This window comes from Melanaphis sacchari, unplaced genomic scaffold (genome assembly GCF_002803265.2).
Source record: "Melanaphis sacchari strain LSU unplaced genomic scaffold, SCAv2.0 Contig73_pilon_pilon, whole genome shotgun sequence".
NCBI classification, from domain to species: domain Eukaryota; kingdom Metazoa; phylum Arthropoda; class Insecta; order Hemiptera; family Aphididae; genus Melanaphis; species Melanaphis sacchari.
The window spans coordinates 3,023,256-3,047,861 of record NW_020271525.1 but is presented as its reverse complement, the minus strand read 5'-3'; the positions used below and the strand labels follow the sequence as shown (position 1 = coordinate 3,047,861).

Below are 24,606 nucleotides of genomic sequence, written 5' to 3'. Positions count from 1 at the left end.
TGGCATTTTTGAAATTTTTTAACTTAAACAATATTGACGTTTTCCATAAGATCGACAACAAATATATGCTAAATGTAAATACAAACATATATATATATATATATATATATTTAAGATCTTAATACTATGTTGAACACCATTTGACAAACTGTTCACTGATGTAACTTGAAACCCACTACGAATTTTTTGCCTCGGCCTTGTAATGGACTCTGACACCAATCTGAAAGTAATTGTTGCTATAACGTTCTCTGGTTTACGCCATTCAATAATTTTCATAAATTATTATTATATTGCGTTTAATTCTGTTTTAGAATTGACTCAAATAAATATAAATAAACGTAATGTACGAAAACGCAACAACAAAAGTAGCTGTTACTACTTCTGTAACACCTGTACATGGTCGTCCGGAATTTAGCAAACACAGAAATAGCAACCACCAAAGGAACCTTAGCCTTGACTTTCGGTATGATGTTACTAGTTTAATTACCTTAAGGCTTTAATAACATTAGTTTTTACCCTCTAGTTGGTCGTATTTGTATTGTGTTATCTGGTTTAAAAATAAAACTAATATCTATTTCATTATATGTTAAATTTTCTTTTCATAATTTTTAAAAACTGTTGATAATATTTTAAAAATTGAATAGTTAATTATTAACTATTCAAAATATTTTACAGTTTAGTTTCTATATACACACAGTTGTATTTAAGGTATAATCCAATAAATTTTAAAGTTTTAGTATTTTTATTTAATTAAATGTTAAGAAAAGCTCAATTATATTATAAATTACAAATTTGAAACCACAATTTGGTATTTGACGATAGAGTTAGGTTACATAATATTCTATAACACTCGTGTAACTATTTCAGAAATATTGCAAAATAAAATATCTAAATGAATGATTTTAGTTGAAGTTTTTTCCAATTTATATGCATTTTATTAAATATAAAGGTCAATGGGTATTGTATTACCACCAATAAATCATCCATCACACCACCGAAACCGTAGTTTGGATTCTGTGCTTACTAAAATACCAGAAGTAGATGTGATACCAAGTCCTGAGTGTTCTGAACCAATATGTGCACCAATGTCTGACCCAAATATCCATTCAGACGATTCAGGCATCGGAAGGTAATTATTGTGTTCATGTTAAAGCTAAAACAAATAATAATTTGTCATATAGTTATAAATTATTATAGCTCAGAGATGACGAGCAGCTGCAGTAGAGAAAGTCTTAGCTGTTCAGAACCCAGTCCTTCAAAACAGGGAAGTTACGATGCTCAGACATTCGACAAAGTTTCTAAAAGCTTTCTGCTCAGACTGATAGAGTCCAAGCTGTTTGATATGCCAATGGCCATTATGTACCTTTTTAATTCAAAAGAGCCTGGTGTCCAACGGTATATAGGTAATATACTTGTCTTATTTAAGTAAAATTATAGATTTATTCTAGTATAATATGTTTATAGTGGTAATGATTTAAATTAATTTTTAGGTGATAAATTATTTAGTTTTGACGACAATTCAGTTGATTTTTTCTTGCCACAACTTATTAGTATGTACATACAAATGGATGATATTGCAGAAGCTATAGATCCGTATTTGGTACATAGGTATGTTAAAATTTATCAATTATTAAAATGATACCATAAATGCTAATTAATTAATTAATAACAATTTTAGGTGTCGTAAATCTTGTGATTTTTCTATAAAGTGTGCATGGTTATTAAATGCCTTTCATGATTTAAATGCTGAATCAAAATCTCACAGTGGTCAATTAATCAGTACAATTCTTAACGAGCATTACAAACAAGGACCAAGTGAACTAACCACTTTAGATTCATTTAACCTATTAACAAAAAAGACTCATTGTCGGTCTAGATCTGACAGCTCAATGGTCAATTTAAATGGAATTCAAATAGGTAATATTTTATTATACAGTATACTTCATTTACAATTTAAAACTACTATTTATTATTTTTAGCTTTTATACAACAGGTTTATTTTTAATTATTATTTATTAATATTTAGTGCGAGAACGAAGTTTTTTAGGAGACTTAAGTTCTGGTATGGCATTTGATAATAAATGCAGCTGCACTGAACAAATAACTGAGTGTCATTGTGGTGTAAGTTGAACAAAAAATGTATATTTAAAATAGTATTGCAAATATTAATACTTTTCAAATATTCTATAGGCTCCAAGAATGTGTTCTGAAATAGAATTTATCAAATGTTTAACAACACTTGGAAGAGATTTGGCAAAACAACCAACTAGAGAAGCAAGAACTACTTATCTATATAGCCAATTAAGTTTAATTAATAAGAATTTACCTGCTAAAGTTTGGATACCATTATACAACTGTAACCATCATATTTTGTCAATTCCTCCTCGTGCAGCAGCTGTTTTGAACTCTAAAGACAAGGTAAATTGTTACTGTGTTTGATATTTGTTTAATATTTCACTGATAATCAGAATAATTTACTAAAGTTTTAATTATAATTAAGTTTAGTTACAAAATCTTAAATAATAAAATATTTTGTTAGATTTTATATTTTTCCAATAATATATTCATAATGAGTTTTTGTATTCACTACATTTATCACAACTAAGTTTATTCTTTTGCTATTTTCTTAAAATAATATGATCATTTTTTTACTAACTCTAATTTTATAACATAGGTTTAAAATTGGGAAACTTAAAAATACTGGTAGTTATATTTCTTAACATAACATATTAAATAAAATTATTAATTTATGTTTAGGCTCCATTTATTATTTATGTGGAAGTAGCAGAAGTAGAAGATGCTGAAAGGTCTCCTTTGACTACTCGAGTATCGAATCTTCGTCAAACCCGTAGTGAAGAAAATCTCACTCGATGTGAGTCCCAAGACCCTAAACCAGAAATAAATAATCAGAACATGTTTATTGTAGCTGGTGACATAAGACGTCGCCTCACAGTTTCTACTGATATTAAAAGTTCTTCACCTACTGATCCTGAAGACCCTTCTGCTGCTGCACTTAAAGAACTTTGGTCAGAGAAAGAAAAACGTGTTAGGGAAGCATCTCCATATGGTGGTCTAGCCAACTGGAAACTATTGCCAGTTATTGTAAAAACAGGTGATGATTTAAGACAAGAACTTCTCGCCTCTCAATTATTACTAACGTTGCACAGTATATGGATGTCAGAATTAGTACCATTAAAAGTTTTTCCATATAAAATTTTATGTTTATCAAATGATGCGGGTTTAATAGAACCAGTATTAAATACTATATCTTTGCATCAGATCAAAAAACAAAATAAAAATTCATTATCTGTATACTTTGAAGAGGAATTTAAAGAAAATACTTTGGCAAAAGCACGAAAAAATTTTATCGAAAGCTGTGCTGCCTATTCGCTTGTTTGTTATTTGATCCAAGTAAAAGACAGACACAATGGAAATATACTTCTTGATAATCAGGGTAATCTTATACATATTGATTTTGGATTCATATTATCTGCGTCCCCTAAAAATTTGGGATTTGAAAGTTCACCCTTTAAATTAACTTCGGAAATGGTTGATGTAATGGGTGGACTTGATTCTGATGGTTTCAAATACTTCAAACTACTAATACTTCGTGGTTTAATTGCTTCACGTAAACACATGGATCGAGTGTTGTCTGTTGTCCAAATCATGCAGTCTGCTAGTATGAAATATTTTTATTAGCTAAAGACTGATCAAATGTCAAACAATTTTACTTAAGTTATAATTTTGTTTTACAGATTCACAATTACCTTGTTTTAGAGCTGGAGCAACAGCTGTAATAGGATCTTTGAAATGTCGTTTCCATTTAAATCTTACAGAATCTCAACTGATATCGCTTGTTGATAACATGGTTGAGTCATCGTTGCATTCAATCACGACCAAGTTGTATGACGGTTTTCAATATTACACAAATGGCATACTGTGATTGTTAACTATTTGTTACTTGGAATACACAAGACAATATGTTCAAAGTCTCCTACATAGTATTTACATAATTGGCAAATGCTACTTCCAAGTATGATTTTTTATTGGATGAAAATGATAAATGTTTTGCTCACTTAACCTGGTCAATGAAATACTGTCAATGTTACCTAATATTAATGTTAAAAAATTCCTTTATTCTTTATCCTAAGAAAAAATATCAAATTTATTGTAAGTTAACAAATTCCTTTGTATATACATACACACAAACACTGTATTTGTAATATATCATTATGTTATAACAAATTGTAATTAATTTGTAAATTATATTTTTTTTTAAACAAATAAATGAAAAATTATTGATTAAATGTCTATTAAAACAGTAAAATTCTTTCCATAAAAGAGTGTGTGCTATCTGTTTCATGTTTCTAGCAAAAATGGGCATGTTCCTTAACTGTTAATGTTTAATTTTCAAGAAAATAATGATATTGCTATTAACCTTGTATTTCTTTACTATGAACGGCTCATAAGAAAAATGAATTGTATTATAACACTTATAACCTATTACCTAGAGCTCTTTAAGTTGAACACTTCAAAAAAATATACATTAAGAATAACATATTTTAGTGCACCTATATAATGACATACTTGAAACTAATGCTGTTGTGACATATGAATAAATATTTATTTCAAATTATATCATGAAAAGTATTTTTTACAACGGCACTGACTCAAAGACCACAAAAACGTAACTTAAAATAATAACATGTTATATTCCTGTTATGATACTTACTACCCAAGCGATTCATTAAGTGTTTTACCAATTCCTCTCATTCTTTATACTTAGGTTTTCAAAGCATTGAAATTTTGTATAAGTGTTAAGAAAATGAAGTTGTAGTCAAGTGTGTTGTCTTCTTATTTGTTCTTAACAAGACAACATTTACTTTTTAAGAGTTATAATTTAATGTTATTAGTTTAAGCGTTGGAGTAAACTTGATTTAAAATCATTTGTTAAAATTGTTTTCTCGTTGGATGTTTACAATTATTTTTTTAAATGAGTTAGCTCATAATTCACTATAAATTAAAATATTTGAAAAAAAGTGAAGAGACACAGATGACGTTCTTAACTTTAAATGTGATATTAGATCAATCATTATCAATAATTTAGTTAACAACAAAAATTTGTTATATTATGCGTTAATAAGACAATCAACATACTAGGGTTTGGGCCATTTAGAGTAAGACATACTCAGAACTAAAATTGATGAAATCACTTGACCATATAAATCAAATGTGAGAGAACAAATTATTTAAATAAATATGAAAATATTACAGACGTTCAATTAATGTTAAAATAATTTATTAACAAAAAAAAAAAAAAAAAATACAATTACAAATACATTTAATTCAATAATCCAACAATACTGCACTGTTTTTATGACATCCATCCAATTTTTATAACTAATTAATTGTATTTGTTTACAAAATAATATTTTTTCTTAAGAGATTTAATTAAAGGTCATTAGTTTCATTGAGAAAAAAAAACAATCATTATCAAATTATCATTTAAAAATATAAATACTGATGATTAACCTTTGGTTAAACAAAAATAATACAACAATTAATAGCATTAAGACACCATTAACACTAATGTATACGAACGCAGTAATCAATAATTATTACGCAGAAAACAATATTTCTTAAATATTTTTGACCTCAGTTTTATTCTTTTATTCATATATAAAGTACTCGTATATATATATAATAAGGGACGTAAAAGACAAATTAAGATTGTAAGATAAATTTGTAATTTTTATACATATTCTATATAAAATAAACTATACTGGCAATAAAAAGAAAAATCTACAGGTAACTACTATTTTAAGTACAAACATATTGTTAAAACAACAACTATTTTGTCATATATGTTGTAAACTACCAGCAGGAGTAGCATAATTGGATTCTTCACTTTCTGAATGAAAGCGACGGTGTAACGATAAATTCACACCATTACTAGCCGTTCCTAAAATTTTAAAAACATTCATAAAAATAATGTAAAAAAGGCTAAAAATCACTGATTTTGAATAAAAAAAATTATTATCAATGGCTAAACAATACCATTTTGTTGTACTGTTGAACGGACGGTAGGTGACAGCTGTTCAGGCGATGTATATGAAAATGGTGATGACGAGGATGAACTAAAACGATCGTTACTCAATGGAGGCCAATCAGGCATTTTTTGAAGCTCATGTTCAATTCCAGCATAAGAACTCGTCCAACTTTTACTCTTATAACAGCTAAAAAGTTTTGATTATTAAAATTGATAATATTAGGAACATAAAAAAAGGTTAATATCATCTTACCGAGAACTCAAAAATTTGACAAGCATGCGATCACAAAGTATTTTTTCATGAAATACCGCCAGAACTAAATTTATTAATCCTAACATTAAAACTACATAAAAGAAAGAGGAATTTTCTGGAGGTAATTTGAGTTCAAATTTGGATCTTAAAAATTCAATAGGCGAGATAAATAAATAAACGGTAAATGCTACTATGATTACTGATATGATGGACAAAAACCAGTTTGATTGTAAACCCTGTCTGTATGGTGGTCCCTTGTTGAAAACTAGGGCTAAAATTATATACTGTAACGCTGATACACTAAATACTGCATAATTCTCAAAGCTTTCTAATGGTGCGTCTTCTTTATAATCAAATGGCACAAACCAGTCATTATATCGAATGGCTATGAAGCTAATTAACTGAATTGTAATAGATATTACTAGTTGTCCAATGAGTGAAGTCAATGGCAAGGCAGAGACAAGCGATGTCTCAGGCCTCTGCTTGACCAAGGGTCCTTCATATGCTGGCGTACGACTTATAGAAAATGCAAAGAGTGATATGAGGAATAAATCAATGTACAAATATTGGTAGTCTGATAAATTGTTGTCAATGGAGTATAGCATGATAACTGATACAAATTGTACCAGTGAATATCCTGCCATAAATTTGAATATACCAACTGAGGTAACTAGAGCAGCACGACCTTCACGAATTACTCTCACAACACATTCAACAGATGCTTTCCGTGACGTAAACGGACTGGCAACAGATGATTCTGCTTCACTAAGCGATATACCAGTGTGTGCTGCTTTCAAAGCTCCACAGTCATTTGCACCATCACCACACATAGCTATAATTTTAAACATTAATATTAATAATTAATTAGAAATAAGTAAAAAGCAAAAATATAAAATAAAACAAAATTTTTACAAATTTAAATGAAAATAACAATTTTTAAAGTAATAGATAACAAAAAAAATTTTATCTTTGATATAAGTTAAATTGTTGAATAATATTAGTTTATATAACCTATAATATATTATTATTTTAAAATTTAATATGTAGATTTTTCTTTTAAAAATTATATTTTAAATAATGAATCTTCTAATTTAAATTTATTATAATGTAATAATTACATTTTATAATAATAATTGATAATCTACAACAGCATACAATTTAAAAGCTGTTTAAATGTTTTAATACTATAAAAATATTTTCCTATTAAGGTTTTAACAAACCAATTTAATTTATATTCACTGGACTAAATTTACTCACCAACATAATAACCAATTCCCTGCAACTCTTGAACAAGTTGTTGTTTTTGATCTGGACTCATACGTGAAAATACAGATGCTCTGGTAATAATTTTTGGTATGAGTTCTGGACAATATTGTCTAAGCAATGACCACGTTTTTCCAGTCAATGCAAATGTATACCTCTGAGAACATCTGATAAAAATAATTAATATTAATATTAAATCAATAAAATGTTTTATGCTAAAAGGCGTTAAACATACTTGATTGGTGTATTAGCAGCAGTGCTTAAAGGACTTAATAATCCAGCTTCTAATAAATCCATATTTAAATTTACACTATTACCAGAATTGGGTGACATAATAGTGCTTAACTTCTATAATAATCATTTCAACAAAATAATTATTAATTAAAATTAAATATAAAAATTACAATAAATTAGAACTTACAACTGAATTTGAGCTGATTGTTTGGTTAACAGTCATATCAGCTGCTGTGAAATACAAATAAGGGGGGACTGTAACTCCGTGCACTGTAATAACATCTTCTGTTTTTAACACAATACCACAATCTCTTGCAACACTAAGAGCTGTTAGCATATTATCTCCTGTAACCATTATAATTCTAATACTCGCAGACCGTAATGTGTCTAAAACACCAGCACTTTCTGGCTTTAACCTATTTTCTAATATTATCAGTCCTAAAAGTGTTAAGTCACATTCTGCTTGTTCTCTCGTTAATCTTTGTGTCTTAACATAGCTTAAATTATTCTTTAATGCTCTATAACCCGCAGCAATCACCCGATATCCTTGTTTGGTGAATTGTTGTAATACTCGATCGAAGTCTGATGGAATTGAACTGGGATTACAGAGGCTTAAAATTTTTTCAGGAGCTCCTTTGGTATACACATGTGTCAAATTAGAAGACAGATGTTTGGCTATAACACTCATGCACTGCAAACTAGAGCTAAATGGAAATTGACGAATAATACCAATTTCTTGTCCAATCTATAAAACAGATTTTACATAAATAGAAAGATGTATAACATTAGATTTACAAATATAAAATGAATAGTTGTACTTGTTCGATAGTAGTAAATGTGTTTTTGTTTGGTGGTCGAACAACAACTGGCATAACCAAATCAAATTGGCTGTCTTCACTAGTCTCAGGTTCTTCGAGTAACCATCCAGTTGATTCAAACATCTTCAAATCTAAAGGATCACCAGACAACTTTCCATCGATGGACGTAATAGAATGGCATGTAACCATAGCTGACATGAGCAAATGATCTGATGACATTGAACTCACATTCCTATAGCAAGGTAGAAATTTTGATGTTGTCACAGGCACTATACCCCACATATCTAAACCATCTTCAGTCAGTGTACCAGTCTGTTATCATAATTTAAGCTATAATACACTTGAAAATCAATTAATAACTTTAATATTTACTCACTTTATCAAAACAAACACAATTAATTGACCCTGCCACATTTATAGATCTTGGACTAATGCAATATATATGATGATTTTTCAATCTCATTTGTGCATACATTTGTCCGACAGTCATAGCAGCAGGTAATGCAGGAGGGACTACAACTGTGATTAGATCAAAAGCTTTCTTCAATATTGAATCAAGAGAATGTCCTCGAGACACTTTGATAAACACAGTATACAAAAATCCAACAGCAGCAATACCTGCCAGTACTTGGATGAACTTATAACTATCTCGTTCGAATTCAAAATCAACTGGTGCTGGGTACAATATTGAACGTACCAAAGAACCTTTACTAGTATGGAAGCCTGTACGTACCACAACAGCACACACACGTCCCTCGCCATAATAACGAGTTTGAATAACAGATGTTCCACAGTATAATGTGTGACGAGCATGTTCTTTAATGTCATACTTTAAGTCTGCATTTCCAGGGATTGTTGTTTTGGTCACAGGAACACTTTCACCTTAAAATAAAATTTAAAATATTTTATTGTTTATTAATTTAGTTTTAAATAAATTATAATTTGTTTATCACTTATTTTAGATCTAAAAATTATATAGTCTGTAATTTATAACACATTTACTAAAACACTGAAATATAAGTTTTCTAAACATTAGAAAACATTATACTTTAAATAAGTGACTACCAATAAAAGTTAAAACTTTTTAATAACTCAAATAATATTTTACTCTCCAATAGTACACATATTTAAAATAATTGCTCATTTTTATATTATATAATTAATTAAATGCTATAATTTAAGTGCCAATGTGGAGAACCACTGTTTTTATAAAATAGCATTACTAGTTGCGCCACTGTAGAGGGCCACTTTTGCTGAAAACTACTATAGTAGATTTTATATGTATATTAAATCTGAAAATTATAATTAAATTATATGATAAAAATGTGCACATAGCAAATCACTCTAGATTCACAAAGAGTTCTCACATAATTATTAAATTGTAATATATCTAGAACTTAAACATCAGTGTTTAGTTTTAATTTCTAATATATTTAAATCATTTTAATTTTGATTTTTAAAAACTGTTAAACATTAAAATGTATGTATAACCATACAAAATGTTTATATATGTCAGTAACACCGTGATACGTATATCCCACAAAGAACCTCTCAATTTTTACCATGTACTACATTCTTCTTCTCTCATTAGTAGCATATATCATAGCATATGAGAGCAAAAATCCTAATACATGGAAAAAAGTGAGGACACATATACAAAATTTAAATTTGTACTGTATCTAACATACCTACATATTTTGTTGTATGTATTACATAATATTTATAATAAAATGAATAAATAATTTTAATTTAAACGATTAAAATATAATAAAATTGACTTTTGTCATGCATTAAATATTTATTTTTATATCAAAAGATACATGTCAAATAATGTATACTATATAAAATTATACAAAATCAAATACTTTAAGAATTGGTGGTAAAATTACATATAATCCAATATTCTAGTCTATAAAGTAAAATTTATTCATAATTAAAATTTAGAATATAATATTAACTGACCTGTAAGCATACTTTCATTGACAATACAATGCCCTGTGAGAAGAACTGCATCACAGTGCATAACACAGCCATGACTAGGGATAACCAAAACATCCCCTGGGACTAACAATTCAGTAGGAACTGTAATTACGTTATTCTCTCGTAGTACATTAGCAACATCACTAGAATGCACTGTACTCCTAAGGTTCTTTTGATTCCTTCGTGTTTGTATTACAGCAGTAATAATACTGACTAATGACATAACAAATATAGCTGAGGCATATGATAAATAATCGTCAAGGTACCAAAGAATAAATGAAAATATTTCAAATACATAAAACGGATTAAGAACTTCAGTGAAAATCAATGACCAAATAGTCTGCAATGGTACATCAATGAGGTTTGGCCCATAAACAGCCCGACGAAGATATTGATCTCGAGCAGATATTCCCCTTTGTTCGTGCAACTCGTGGGTATCTATACCACAGTCGATTCCAGTCAACAAATAGAACTCCTTGTTGTCCACATCCCAAATGAATCTGTACTTCTTGAAGTCGAATCGTCTTATCTCATCTAGGTCTAAAATAATAATAATAGTTTAAAACAATTATTAATTAAAAACCTTAATTATTTTTTTTATACCTTTGAAAATTCCACTTGGTGTTCGTACTGGCAGTTTTGCTGAATCGCCAAGTGATTTGAGTTCAAAGTACGCCTGTCTGTCCCAGCCATTCACGCGGCATGCTTCGCTGTTTGAACACAATACGGATAGACACATTGGTAACAGTATAATCGTCTTGCACTAACTGGATAGGCAACAAACAATAGGCCCACAATTATTACGTCAAGCGATAAGGAGAGCCCTATTGGTCCTCGAGGAATCCTCTCCTTGATCGCACTGGAGTATAAAAACTAAATAAACCACTTACCTTGGCAATAGAGAGGAGGAATTGATGATTTCTATTTCAGCTACATGTTTACTTTTGTGATCTTTTTTATATGTTTCCTACAATGAAAATATAAAATATTGTAAGAATTATTGATGTCATACATTTAAAAAAAAACACAACATTAACATACCACCACTAAAATTTTTTCGGCAGATTGCAATGAACATTTCATATGAGTTGAAAACAACATTAACGTTGGCCACCAGTAAAAAATTAAACGAAGAGCACCACATGTTATAAATGTCACTACCCATGACATAATTGTATATCCCATGTGTTGCCGGTAGCCATGTAATTCCTATGAAAATGAATATATATATGTTGTATAATACAATAATTACAATATATCTATAGTCTATAGATTATAGGCAAAGCAATGTATATTATTTCATATTATATTTTAGAATGTATATTTTTCTATTGACAATTGTTTGAATCAAAAAAAAAAAACACTAAAAATATCGGGTAACATTTTCTAAAAATAAGTAATACATCATTTAAAGGCTTAATTTTATGATTTACTGAAAAATCTACAAGATCAATATTTGTGACATTTAAAACGAATTAAAAATCATATGTCGAAAAATATAAGCAAGTGCTATCAGGGGTTAAGCTAACTGTACTGGGAATTGTTTTTTAGAGACCATATAATTTATTAGTGTCCTCAAAAATATTCTTATTTATCCGCTTTCATTTTCGTCAAGTGTCTATTGAATGTAATCTTTTTGAAGTTTCATCAATGTTCGATTGCCTATCTATTTTTTTATGCATAAAATATTATTATCAGTTATCCTTTATAGTTTAACCTTGCTGTAGCGATCTCATTATTTTTAAGATAAACTTTTTTTCGAGTGCATTCAAGTCTGAAATAATTTAAAAATTTAAATAATTCACTCGCATCACATAGTAATTTGTTTTTTTTTTTTAATTGCAATATTGAATAGAATACCTATATTGTATTGGAAATAATTATAATCCATAATTATTACAACTGTTAGCAATATAAAAATAAATACGTATAAATAATTAAGTAAATAATAAAATTTAACATTATTCTTACCACAGAATAACACAAAATCTAAGACGCAAAAAAAACACAAATAGAATAATATTTTTATAATATTAAATGCCAAATACTCTGAATTTATTATCGGATAACAAACACAAATAATTAGGTTACACTAATTTTAAATGCATTGACGCATAATAAGATAACGCCAAAAAACATTTTCACAACAAAAACCTGATCAGAATATTTGAATTTCTTTGAAATATTATTGATATAATTAATAATTAAAAATGTGTTTCAGGTATGTCCAAAATAATTTGAAAGACGAACATGAAAAATATTTCGTTGAGCAACTCCAGTCGTCGATGACACATCAAAGTATTTCGGTAAAAAAATCCTAATACCAAAATATTTCACCACAAAATAATATCCTGCGTAAATACTAATTCAAAACTTTAACCTATATTTTAAAAGTTATGATTGTAAGTACAATAATTGCACTTTATCTAAGTTACGTACTTATATTAATCATTATTTTTTCAATGGTAACGTGTGCAGGGCCGTCTTTAACCTTTTTGAGGCTCTGGGCAATGGTATAATGGGGCCTTTACAACTTAGACAGAATACTATTTTATAAAAACAGGTAAATAAGGAGGTGGTAGATAAGAAAAAGTTTAGATTAATTTAACTATAAATGATTTTTTTTTTTTATTTTACATTAAATTTAAAAACTTAGTATAATATTAACTTAAATATAATCGGTAATTTTTTTAAATTCTATTTTTATTGAAGAAGCACCTTTCTAGATTTAAGATTGGAAAAATCGTTAATTACTTCTTTGAAGTCTATGTTTTTAAGCATATCACATTCTATTGACATCAATGACAAACTGTTCAATCTTTCTTGTAGTATTGTACTTCTTAATTCATTTTTAATTCTTTTAAATTTGGAAAAAGAGCGTTCTCCACTGCAGTTAGTTACCATCATACTTCAAAATATTCTTAATGCAATTTCTACATTTGGAAATGTGTCTTCAATTTTATTTTTCTTCAAAAGATGATATATTCCTAGTATATTTTCACTATAAACATGTTTCAAGTATTCTTTTAAATGCAGACATTATATTTCCAACTCTGCCTCATTAACGTCTTCGTAATAGATTTTTGCAAATTATTTGCAACATTGTCTCAAGCATTCAAGCCCATTTTTTTTCCTGACGCAACCATATGCTTATTGTAAACTATTTTTACAGATTGTAAATATCCAATTAGATGTTAAAAAAAAAAAAGGTAATAAATATCGATTGGTTGGTGATCTGATAAGAATTAGGGGGCCCCAACAATTGCGGGGCCCTGAGCACGTGCCCAAAGCGCCCAATGGGAAAAAGGTGCCTGAACGTGTGCCTACTACAAGCTAACTTTTTTACTTTATAGTATGAACCTTTAAAAAATAATACAATTTTTTTTAAAAAATTTAAAATAATTTGGTATACATACAATATAATATTATATAAATATAATTTTAAATCGAAATTATTTACATAGAATTTTATTGCTCAATAACTTATTTACATAATTAAAAATATGCTAATTATTATTTTTTTGCATTTTTATTGTGATTATATTTTGTCATGGAATATTTTAACTTCGAGGTATTTTTTTAGGTAATTAGGTTTTGAGATACTTGTTCAGGAAAATTTTAATGTAGAATCGTCTTAATCTTATAAATGTACTACATAGAATATTTTTATTAGGCACAACCAATTTTGTGTTATTAGATTTAATTTAAAAGATTTTCGAAAATAAATTAAAGGAAAAAACAAACCTAACATAGTTTGTATGTTGATTTTTTCATTAAGTGATTTTTAAATTATAATGTTTTAAAATTTACTTAAAAAATTGAAATATAGTATACAAACTTGAGCAAACGCATAATTTTCTAACCTTTAAGTTTGATTACTGGTTAAATCACTCTAACGTTAAAACTAACAATACTATATCCGTTCTGCTAAATTTGAATTAGTAATGTTGTACATTTATGCGACGATGAAACGTCAATGCATGCGGGGGTGTTTTCTTAAAATAACTAAGAAATAACATTTGACAACAAGAAAAATTAACACTTTTACGATATTAAAAATTAAATGTTTTTCACTTAAAAATGTAATAGGTTCAATAATTAATTAAATGTATAAAAAAAACATGTAATAAAAATAATATAATGAATATTAATTTTTCTAGAGTTAGATTAAAATTATCAGTTAATACAATCATTGCAAAATAAAAGTCCTTCAATTATATTTTAAAGCCAGTCTATTGCAATTGGATGTCTAAACCTTGAAGCTTTAAATTCTAATTTAATGAAATTGACCACATCCTGTGGCATACTTATTTTATATTATTTACTAATCTACTAATCCTACCTATGTAACAAAAGAAATAAAAATAAGTAGAAATGCAAAATATTGTTTAGACTTACGATAAACATATTGTCTACTCTCTATGAATATGATTTGGTTATATGAACATCTCAAAAGAAAGAATTAGAGTAAATTAGAAATAATCATTAAAAAATAAATAAATATTTTTACAATTTATAAGCAAAATTCAATAGATAATATTTAATGCACAATCATGTATATAATAATATATATGTACACAATACCCATTCTCGGAAAATTAATCATAATTATTCACGTTAAATCAATATGAAACATTAATTTTAGATTTTTTCAATCAATAATGGTTTAAGTTAGAGGACGTTTTTGACATAATTGTTATCTTTGTCTCTCTAACAGTTTAATAACAATCAATGTAGAAATATTTATGTGTAAGTATTATTACAATTAATTTATAGCATAATCGATGTATATTTTTTAAGTACTTATCAGGTATATAATATAATCATTATGTTTATTTCTACCTGCAACTGCTGGCAACAGTTTTACGTGAATTTGATCGATCGAGTTCCCAATCAAAAACCCTAATTAAATAGTATATATTTGCAATTCATCACAAAGTAAATTATTCATACCACGTTAACCGAAATCATTTCTAATTCTCGGGACTTGTATTTGTCAAGTGTCAAATGGCAAGTACACCAACAATGAAATTGTCGATTAATTTACGAATGAAGTGTTCAAACGGTTGTATCCGAATATATTTTGTTGATTTTATACCGATAAATAACTCCGCCGGCTATAAATTTCATGACTAGTAAATATTTGTCAAGTACTCGTATATTAGCCACTCTACTGACTGGTAGCAAGTTTACCAACAATTCTCGGGAACGCACCAATAACAAATAATTTTACATGTGTAAAAGTGGACCGATACGGAAAGTATTTATAATACCCAAAAACTGATTATGGTACCAAACCTGTTTAGATATTAATTCAATCATCGCTGATTATATAATCTTTTTTTATAATTTTTTTTTTTTTTTTTTGTTTATCACTTGTATTAACGTAAAACTATCCATATAAAATGTATAAATGAAAAAAAAAATACCTTTAATTAAGTAAAATTATTTTTGACGTAATAACGTATCACAAACCTTAAACTAATTGAAGGAGTGCAAAATAATTTATTTAACACAATAAAGTTTATCAATATACGGATTCACGCATAAATTCGAAGTTCGAACCGTATTACGTTCGCCGCTAGATACGTTCTTATATTCTGAAAAGAGTATAAAGATACAACTGTCACTTTTAGAAAAGATTTCCACTATTCCATTTAAAATTGTTCTTAAATTAATGCGCAGCATTCTAACTTTTAGTCTTTAACAAATATTTTCAAAAAAAAATAAAAAATAGATCATAATACATATTTATAAATGCTCCTTAAATATAACAGTAAATTTAAGTAGCTAAACACATATTTTATTATAGGTAAGATAATTTAGATATACCTATAATAATTTACGAAAAAAAACAAATTGTCAATATTTTTTATTAAATGTCCAACTTATGAAATAATATTGATTACTTTATGACATTAATGATTAATTATCATAATACTATATGTTGTAAAATAATAATTGATGACTGAATAAATTATGAATCAAAAAACCACTTATTTTAAATTGAAAACGAATTAAAAAACTAAAATTATTGTTATGTACTTAATTATGTTCAATTAGTAAGAATGGAATTTTGTTATTAATAATATGGTTAATTTGTAATGAAATACTGACCAATTGTTCTTCAGTACCAATAATGTCAACATAATTAACAGATGGGTCTTCAACATCATCATCTTTATAATTAGAATCTTCTTTAATTGGCCCTGAAAAAATTAAAATCCAGTTCAAGTAAACATATTACATAAATAAAAGACATTATATAATTAATAATAATTAATAAGTAAATTATACATAATAGATTGAAATCCAATGTATTATATAGTTCTCTGACATACCGTTATTGTTTGACATTATTTATTTAACCTGAGAATAGTAACAATTTAACCAACGTAGATAAGTGATTTGAAGAGAAGTAAATCAGTATCATGTTCCCACTAAACCTTATTGAGATAGTGATTCCCCCGTCAAACTACTTACCAAACAAGAACTGCATTAGTAGTATAAACAACTACCGCCTATGAGATACGAATACATAATGAAGTATACTTGTTAAAAACTCGTAAAACACATAAAGTATACTTTATGTAGAATATTAAACAAAACAAAATAATAATAAAACACGCGTTTTCTTCATCAGCTTGTTTTATCAGCACTTAAAGTTTAAATTTCGACGAAATATATTATTTTCATGAACAATAACAATTTTTTTTTAAATAAATTTATTTACCATTTTTATTTTAAAAACATATACAATATTAATTATTATGAAGATGCCAAGCCTGCACGTGTTGTCATAGTTTTACTAACATTCAACACATACAAATTGCGTTTTGTAGAAAGTAGAACTAATTTTGCATTATTAGCTTTAGCATAAAAATTAATTGACCAATGATCAAACTTAAAGGTCTGAATTCTCACATTGTTTTTTCCAGAATTTTTACTATAAAGCGAATAATGAGCATTTATATGTATTAATATGTTGTTACAACATATTTTGTTTTAAATGAAAATAACAAACTTAATCTTTTTTTAAGTTCTCGGTCCTCTAAAGGAAGCATATAAGCATTAGTTTTCTCTACCAGTCTTCCGTTTAATTTAGCAATATATATATATATATATATATATCCGATATTATTATTACTACTCTTAGGTTTGATTTAGAGCAAAAATACCTCAATAGTACGTTTTCTAAAAGATATTTTCGATGCATTGGCCCGATAGTTCTTTAATATTTACATTTATTATCAAGATAATAACGTGTTTTGATTTAAATTAATTTATCTTATTTTTAACCATAAATAATGTTGCTACATTACGCATGATATCGATTAATAAAACAAAAGTTAATGTTGCAACTGCTTAATACAAAGTTAATATATTACCATATTCTCAACTATTTCTCCAATATTTTTAGTAAAAATTGATTTGTTTAAAATGAAACTTCTTAACTGAGAATTTGAGAAAAAAATTAAGCCACTTAACTGACTGATCATGTCAGTCATATATCTGAACATACAACTCATTCAACTCTTCGATAACGAATAGTGTAGCTTATTATTAAAATTATTTATTTTATATTGTAAAAAATTAACTGTAGCATAGATTCAAATAATTAAGTAGGTATCGTTAATGTCAACATAGCGACGAAAATATTATTATTCCCAATTTCAAGTGTATCGTCAAAAACAAACAACCTGTATGTTCAAGATGATAAAGTTGCAATTTATTGTAATGAAGGAGACAAAGATCATACCGTCGTTCTATCAGTTGAAATGACTGCAAGGTTAATCACAATTATTCGGCTAGACAGTAACTTCGACCGGTGAATTGTGTATCGCTGAATGCACAAGGAAAACGAATAGGTTATTGAAATCATTACTGTCTACATTTCTCCAAATCAAAAAGTCAATGAGATAATCTATTTTATGAAAACATTTCTATTGTCCTAAACAATCGGCATTGATTTTAATAAAAACTTTGTTTTAAAACACTCAAAACCATTTATAAAATTTTCCTAGATACTTAATTTGACGATGAAAATGATCCAACAACATCAACAACGAAATTAGGCACAATTTATGCAATTTTTAGACGATACCTGCCTAATGTACAATCAAAAATATATGTACCTTATTTCAGTTATTATAAACTAAAAATAGGTATCTATTATTCTAAAAAAGGCATTCACAGATAAACGAATAAACAGATAAAACGAATACATGGCAATTGAAGAATAAAATTAAAATAAATCTATCCTAATTTTTCGATTTTTTTTTTTTTTTTTTTTTTGTTCCAGTATTAAAATAAAAAAGTTTTAAGTCAATAAGCAAGCCTAGGTATAAATAATCTTAAAAAATCGAATTGACTTAATCTTACGATACTCAAGATTTTTACTAACTGTGGATATGAAAATTTTAATTATTAAAAACGATTTTAATTTTAATATAAGTAATTATAACAAAAATTGAATATTTATAAACAACACCTTAAGTACACCTATAAACCTAATAAATTGTACTAAATAAAATTAAGTTTACTAAATAATATAGTTATATACATTATATATGTACAATATATATAATTAAAACTGGTCGGCTTAAAACATTTTATACAGTCTAATAGCTATAAATTCTGAGTATCATGCAGTATTAAATAATATTATACACATGAACGAATATTAAATGTCTATACAATAAAATTAAATGTATGTACCTAATCATAAATAGTAAACATAATTCAAAGATGAGGTAAATGCACAACAATAAAAAATATTTTAAAATTAATTTATAAATACTATAGGAAAAAACACCATATTTAATGCATGTGTTTCACAATTTATACATGCATTAAATTTGCAAAATTATCTCAACTTCTGTGGGCTTATCATAATTACCTCCAAGATGACTAGTAAGTTATGATCCTATCTATTAATTCCTATAACTTTTAAAATCCATAAGTGACATTACTGAGTTTTTTACTGAATCTGCTACTCTCACCATTTACTAATTTCAACAAAATTGCTTATTTTACAAAAATTATCTGAATATAATTAACATGATAACTATAGTTTCTTAATAAAAAAAAAAAATTACTTATTTTTTATTGCACCATAACGGTAATATTAACATTCTCAAGAAAATAATATTTATTCAGTGTTATTAATTCTTATATAAAACAAATTATTATGATAAAAACTATGTCTTGGAGTATTTTTAAGCTAATCTACTTGTGTGTTCTTAGTTCTTACTAATCAAAAATTTCAAACTTGAGGCATTTAATTTTATATAATTTAGTGAAAATTGAATAAATGTAATTTAAATTTAATTATGCAATTTAACAATCTATATATTAATACACAAGTAATTTTTTGGTACTATACATATAAGGGAAAAATAAATCAATCACTGAAAAAGTATTTTAAAATAGATTTGCACAAACATTTTCTTTTTTTACATTTATAAATACTTTAAGACATTTAAAACACTGAAAACAAAAAAAATGAATACATTAGTTATGCTATCTATCCAATAAAATAAGAATAAAACATATAAGAAAAAAATTACCATGCAAAAGCTAGTAATGCAAAATATAAAAAGCAGCAAACTATTTAACTACCTAATTTATATAATAATAATAATAAAAAGGCAATGTCTGAATATTTATGGACTCAAAAACTTATTTTTTTTTCATGCAAATAAAAGGAGGAGAAATACAAACACCAATACTAAACTGTGTATACAATAATAAATTTAATAGTTTATTTAATTTGACGATTTGATTTTATAATTGAAATGATTTGTACGGCCTAATTTTGACCAATGAATAATACTATTAACTAATAAAGTATCTACCTAAATGATTAAGAAAATAAAATATGTTATTAAATTTTAAAAACATAACTATCTATAAAAAACTACTTACAAAAAAATACCCAATAGAATACATTAGAATAGCAAACCACTTTTGAAAAAATAAAAAAATTTAAATTCCTATATAATTAATATTATTAAATCACATCATTTAACATAGTTTTATGATGTATAATTTAATTTATACTATTATAATGTAGTTAAAAGAATCATGTAAATACTAATCAGTAATAACTAATAAGCACTTTAATTATTTTTATTAAACAACAAAACAAACCATTTAAATTATTTATTGTACATACAATCAGGTTAAAGATAATTACATTTAATACTATATCACTTAATGTTTAAGTCAACAAATAAACAACAACTTTTTAAGAATTAAATTTAAAAGGATATCAGCCTATTTTCTTTCCTTTTTCTGACTAGTACGATAGATAAACCTTATTCAGATAATTTAAATAAATTGTTCATTATAATTTTCAACTTTTCTTAGAATTAATTATTAAAATAAATGAATAGAATAATATGTTTGACAGTTTGACACATCAGTTTTGTATTTTATTATTATTCAACTTTATATTTTACTAAAAAAAAAAAAAAAAAATGTTTATAAATTTAGATGGTTATTAAATTATTAAATTGAGACAATATTTAGATAAATCAATATGTCAAACCTTCAAAAGTATTATTCTCTTCAATTTTTGTAATAGGTGATTTTACTCTAACATAATTTAAAAATACAAACAAAAAAGATGATTTTACATGAATGTATTGGACCAGAAAGAAAAAACAAACAATGCATAGACATCCTTTTAATATTAATCATAGAGTTGTAAATAAAATGCCAGGAAAATAAGTAATAATTTATCTCATATTTTTCATTAGATTTTTATAAATAGAAAACATAAGAAAACAAATAGCTTCTTATAAATATGTATGACTGAAACATAGTATAGAACTATAGAAGTAATTGTCAAAAAAAGATACACCTTTATACAAATTATGAATAAGATGACAAACTAATAAAATTTAAAGTTAAGAATAGTATCTAAGGTAGGTTATCAAGGTAGATCAGGTAGAAACCTGTTATGTTATTTTTTTATATATTTTAATTTTGATACAAGTTATACAAAATTTTAAAATTGAATGGTTTTTGTAAATTTTAAAATTCTCATAATTTGCTATCTTTATTATAAGTAAATGCATCTACTAGCAATAAATTAAGATAAAAAATGAACATACAATATTTAAAAATGTTTCTCTTTAAGAAGCATACAGCAACAATATCAAACCATCAAATATTGATTGAGAATCTACTCTAAGTAATAATAACAATAATTAATTAAATTTTCCGAACATAATAATATATTAATGATAACGTACAAGACAACTTTTCGATGTACCTTTATAATAATAGAAATAATACCTACCAAACTAACTTGTTGACAATAAAATTACAATAAATTATTCTTCATAGGAAGAGCATAAATATATGCAGTTCTTTTACTATATAAATATCATGTACCTATTAGTATTTTTATTATTTGCAAAGCAGTTTTTTTTTTAATTTTCTGCTATTAGGGGTTGCCATTGCATACTCTATACACTCTATGGCTATGCTCATGTGTCCTAAATAATATTTTTATCATTAAATTTGATAATAGGTTACCTCAATGTGATATTAATATACTCTAATAACAACAAAACAATACTTTCTCTTCTAAATGTAAAAATTTGATATATTATACTAGTAAGTTTGAGGCAGTACATAACGTCCACTCAAGTACCTACTAAAATAAAAAATATTATGAACATAAATCAGTATAAAATACAAATCTAGAAGATACTTGTATAAATATTTAGTAGGTATTATTAAACAATATACCTAGAGTTAAAAATAGCAATGACTCTAATGCTCATTTGCATTTAAGTTCCATAAGTTGTAAATAGATAATATAGATAAAATTAAAAAAGACCTAGGTACATAATACAGCAAGTTTATTTGATTAACAAAAACACTTTATTTATTTTTAATGATTTATGAAATAAAAAATAATACTTCTTATTCCACAATCAGTTAATTGCATACAATTTAAATAGATTTTACCTACCTAAGTAAAAAATTTAATTCAAGAGATATATATTATGTTTATGAAAATTCAATTGGAACTAGAATACATAACCTTTATTTTGTATGGTTGGTTACATACAAATAAAACATATTTTGGTAGGTGCTATCTAAGAGAAATGGTGGAATAATTGTCATAAAAACTATTTATCTAATACCAAAAATTATTAAAAGATAAAGATAGGTATATTTTATTATAATTAGGTAAGAAGATATGAAAATTGTTGGGTATATATGAAAAATGTTCTCAAAACACATGTTATCTAAAAATTATTGTTAATCACTTACTACGGAGAGGCGTGCAGACCGGATCTTCCTGATGGTTAACTTTTTTATGGCCAGCACCGTGCAAACGCACAAGTTTGCTGAATCTGGCCACGAGATCGGCCATTATCACCTGGGTCGTTTGCGGCGCTTGAGAGTTGTAGACGGGGGGCGTCATTCACCGGGATCGCACTTGCTGCGCCAAGATCTGACAGTCGCTCCACCGCAATTGCTGCTGTATCTCACGTCTTCAGCGGGTTCACGTATCCAATCGTCGATTTGAATGTTCAGCATGATGGGTAAACACAGCAGCGGCGTCAGACGTCACAGGACCGCAAGAATCCCGTAACACATTCGAATGACAACGACCCAACGGTCACCGGGTACAGGTGAGGTGATGGAGGTAGTCGATATGAGACGTCGAGCAATGTGTTTCAGCGAAAACAGATGTTGCCGTATGAACGTCCCCCGTGTAACTTGCGTCCGAACACGCGACTGTGATGAGGGAGAAATGAAAAATGGCTAATAAATAAATTAATAGATAAAATGGACGGGTTGGTGTATTGAGCACACCGCGTCTTCTCGACCTCGCAAACTGACCGAATTAAAACGATTTTCCAGCGTCACAGCGTGGATGGCAAGTTCTTTACCCTTAACGAAAAAAAAAAGAAATAGACGAGTGACGAACGAGCGAACAAACGAACGAACGAACCTAAAATGACGTAGGTGGGGCGAATGGCCGGGCAACTGCACGAGTATAGGAAAGGCGCACGCCGTACGATTACCGACTTACCGTCAGAGACCGCTAGTACCGACCTATGTCGATGTTTATTTTCCACGTTAGAAAATTGTAGTCGCCGCCGATGCCGAACGAACACTGTAGAACTGTACCGTTTCGTTTTTGTTAGACACAATTCAATGCGCGGACGACCGACTATGACGGCAACGTTAATAATAATGAATAATATTACATTAATAATATTAATATCTACTCGTTGTCCCTTCGCGCCACGGCAACGCTTATCAGCAGACGCCGTCGCTAATCTTATCAATCTGTCGCCGCTTTAAACTCCCCACTCCTGAACATCGGTATTCGGTAGGCGATTGCATTGTGGAACTAAAGTTTAGATAACCACAACGTGACGATAAAAAGGATTTATTGATTTGAACTTACCAGTGTGTCAGTGGGCGGAGGGGAACACCGTTTAATAATAAATTACAATATTTAAAACGACACTAATCCCTAAATTTTGGTATTAATTTATAATTATTATGATTTATGATATTTTAATATGAGCAATAATTATAATATATTATTGAATATTACTCAATAGTCATTAAATATTATTATAATAAGTATCTATTATAGATTACTTACATCAGAGAGTGCGATAAACTTAATTATTATTATAATACATACCTATAATAACATGACATTAACAATTATGTGGCTACTATATAAATGACATATAAATTGGTATTAATATTTAGATCATCATTTTCTGTATAGGTACCTACCAGCTACCACACGCGTTTAGTTTTCTCTTTGGCATTTTTACTAATTAGAAATTTATTATCCAAACTTCTCAACTCTATGATTACTAAATTATTTTAGAAATAATAACTTATCGTTCCAATGATATAGTATGATGCCATAAAAAAAAAAATACTCGTTAAACGTACAAAAAACGTTAAATTTTGAGAATGCCAATTGCCAGCCCCCGAAAGTCTACCCTCAT

The 24,606-nt window shown here is 27.3% G+C and overlaps 2 protein-coding genes across 7 annotated transcripts; one reads left to right on the top strand and one right to left on the bottom strand.

Annotated features, from left to right (window-relative positions):
- Window positions 1-2: 2 nt before the first annotated feature.
- On the top strand, window positions 3-4,185 carry LOC112600901 (phosphatidylinositol 4-kinase beta). 3 transcript variants are annotated; one of them, XM_025348230.1, is made up of 10 exons: window positions 3-226; window positions 312-463; window positions 950-1,129; window positions 1,198-1,403; window positions 1,491-1,608; window positions 1,679-1,917; window positions 2,027-2,121; window positions 2,191-2,418; window positions 2,758-3,679; window positions 3,756-3,943. In XM_025348230.1, the coding sequence occupies exons 2-10, from the start codon at window positions 342-344 to the stop codon at window positions 3,941-3,943; spliced, it is 2,298 nt and encodes a 765-aa protein (XP_025204015.1). In that variant the 5' UTR covers window positions 3-226; window positions 312-341. The 3 variants fall into 3 exon arrangements, with proteins under 3 accessions (XP_025204015.1, XP_025204016.1, XP_025204017.1); XM_025348231.1 differs by lacking the exon at window positions 3-226 and having other exon boundaries at window positions 342-463; window positions 3,756-4,185; XM_025348232.1 differs by lacking the exons at window positions 3-226; window positions 312-463 and having other exon boundaries at window positions 1,038-1,129; window positions 1,182-1,403; window positions 3,756-4,185.
- Window positions 4,186-5,102: 917 nt separating this feature from the next.
- On the bottom strand, window positions 5,103-23,859 carry LOC112600993 (probable cation-transporting ATPase 13A3). Of its 4 annotated transcripts, XM_025348379.1 has the most exons (15): window positions 23,468-23,859; window positions 22,892-23,362; window positions 16,715-16,806; window positions 11,639-11,806; window positions 11,488-11,564; window positions 11,201-11,307; window positions 10,580-11,137; window positions 8,994-9,499; window positions 8,618-8,929; window positions 7,987-8,544; window positions 7,801-7,913; window positions 7,560-7,732; window positions 6,303-7,134; window positions 6,058-6,236; window positions 5,103-5,962 (listed from the first exon to the last, which is right to left on the bottom strand). In XM_025348379.1, the coding sequence occupies exons 2-15, from the start codon at window positions 23,043-23,045 to the stop codon at window positions 5,859-5,861; spliced, it is 3,933 nt and encodes a 1,310-aa protein (XP_025204164.1). In that variant the 5' UTR covers window positions 23,046-23,362; window positions 23,468-23,859; the 3' UTR covers window positions 5,103-5,858. The 4 variants fall into 4 exon arrangements, with proteins under 4 accessions (XP_025204164.1, XP_025204162.1, XP_025204165.1 ...); XM_025348377.1 differs by having other exon boundaries at window positions 22,892-23,859; XM_025348380.1 differs by lacking the exons at window positions 22,892-23,362; window positions 23,468-23,859 and adding an exon at window positions 16,939-17,017.
- Between the last annotated feature and the right edge of the window lie 747 nt (window positions 23,860-24,606).

What these genes read in the sequence shown, in the direction of transcription:
- LOC112600993 (XM_025348377.1), bottom strand. Translation starts at nt 23,045, where the DNA reads ATGACGCCCCCCGTCTACAACTCTCAAGCGCCGCAAACGACCCAGGTG. An exon ending in CAATGAAAGTATGCTTACAG is followed by an intron (nt 9,500 to 10,579) that starts GTCAGTTAATAT and finishes TTTTATTTTAAG; the next exon opens with GTGAAAGTGTTCCTGTGACC. An exon ending in ATTGTGTTTGTTTTGATAAA is followed by an intron (nt 8,930 to 8,993) that starts GTGAGTAAATAT and finishes TTATGATAACAG; the next exon opens with ACTGGTACACTGACTGAAGA.
- LOC112600901 (XM_025348231.1), top strand. Translation starts at nt 342, where the DNA reads ATGTACGAAAACGCAACAACAAAAGTAGCTGTTACTACTTCTGTAACA. An exon ending in AACCTTAGCCTTGACTTTCG is followed by an intron (nt 464 to 949) that starts GTATGATGTTAC and finishes TTAAATATAAAG; the next exon opens with GTCAATGGGTATTGTATTAC. An exon ending in TAACTGAGTGTCATTGTGGT is followed by an intron (nt 2,122 to 2,190) that starts GTAAGTTGAACA and finishes AATATTCTATAG; the next exon opens with GCTCCAAGAATGTGTTCTGA.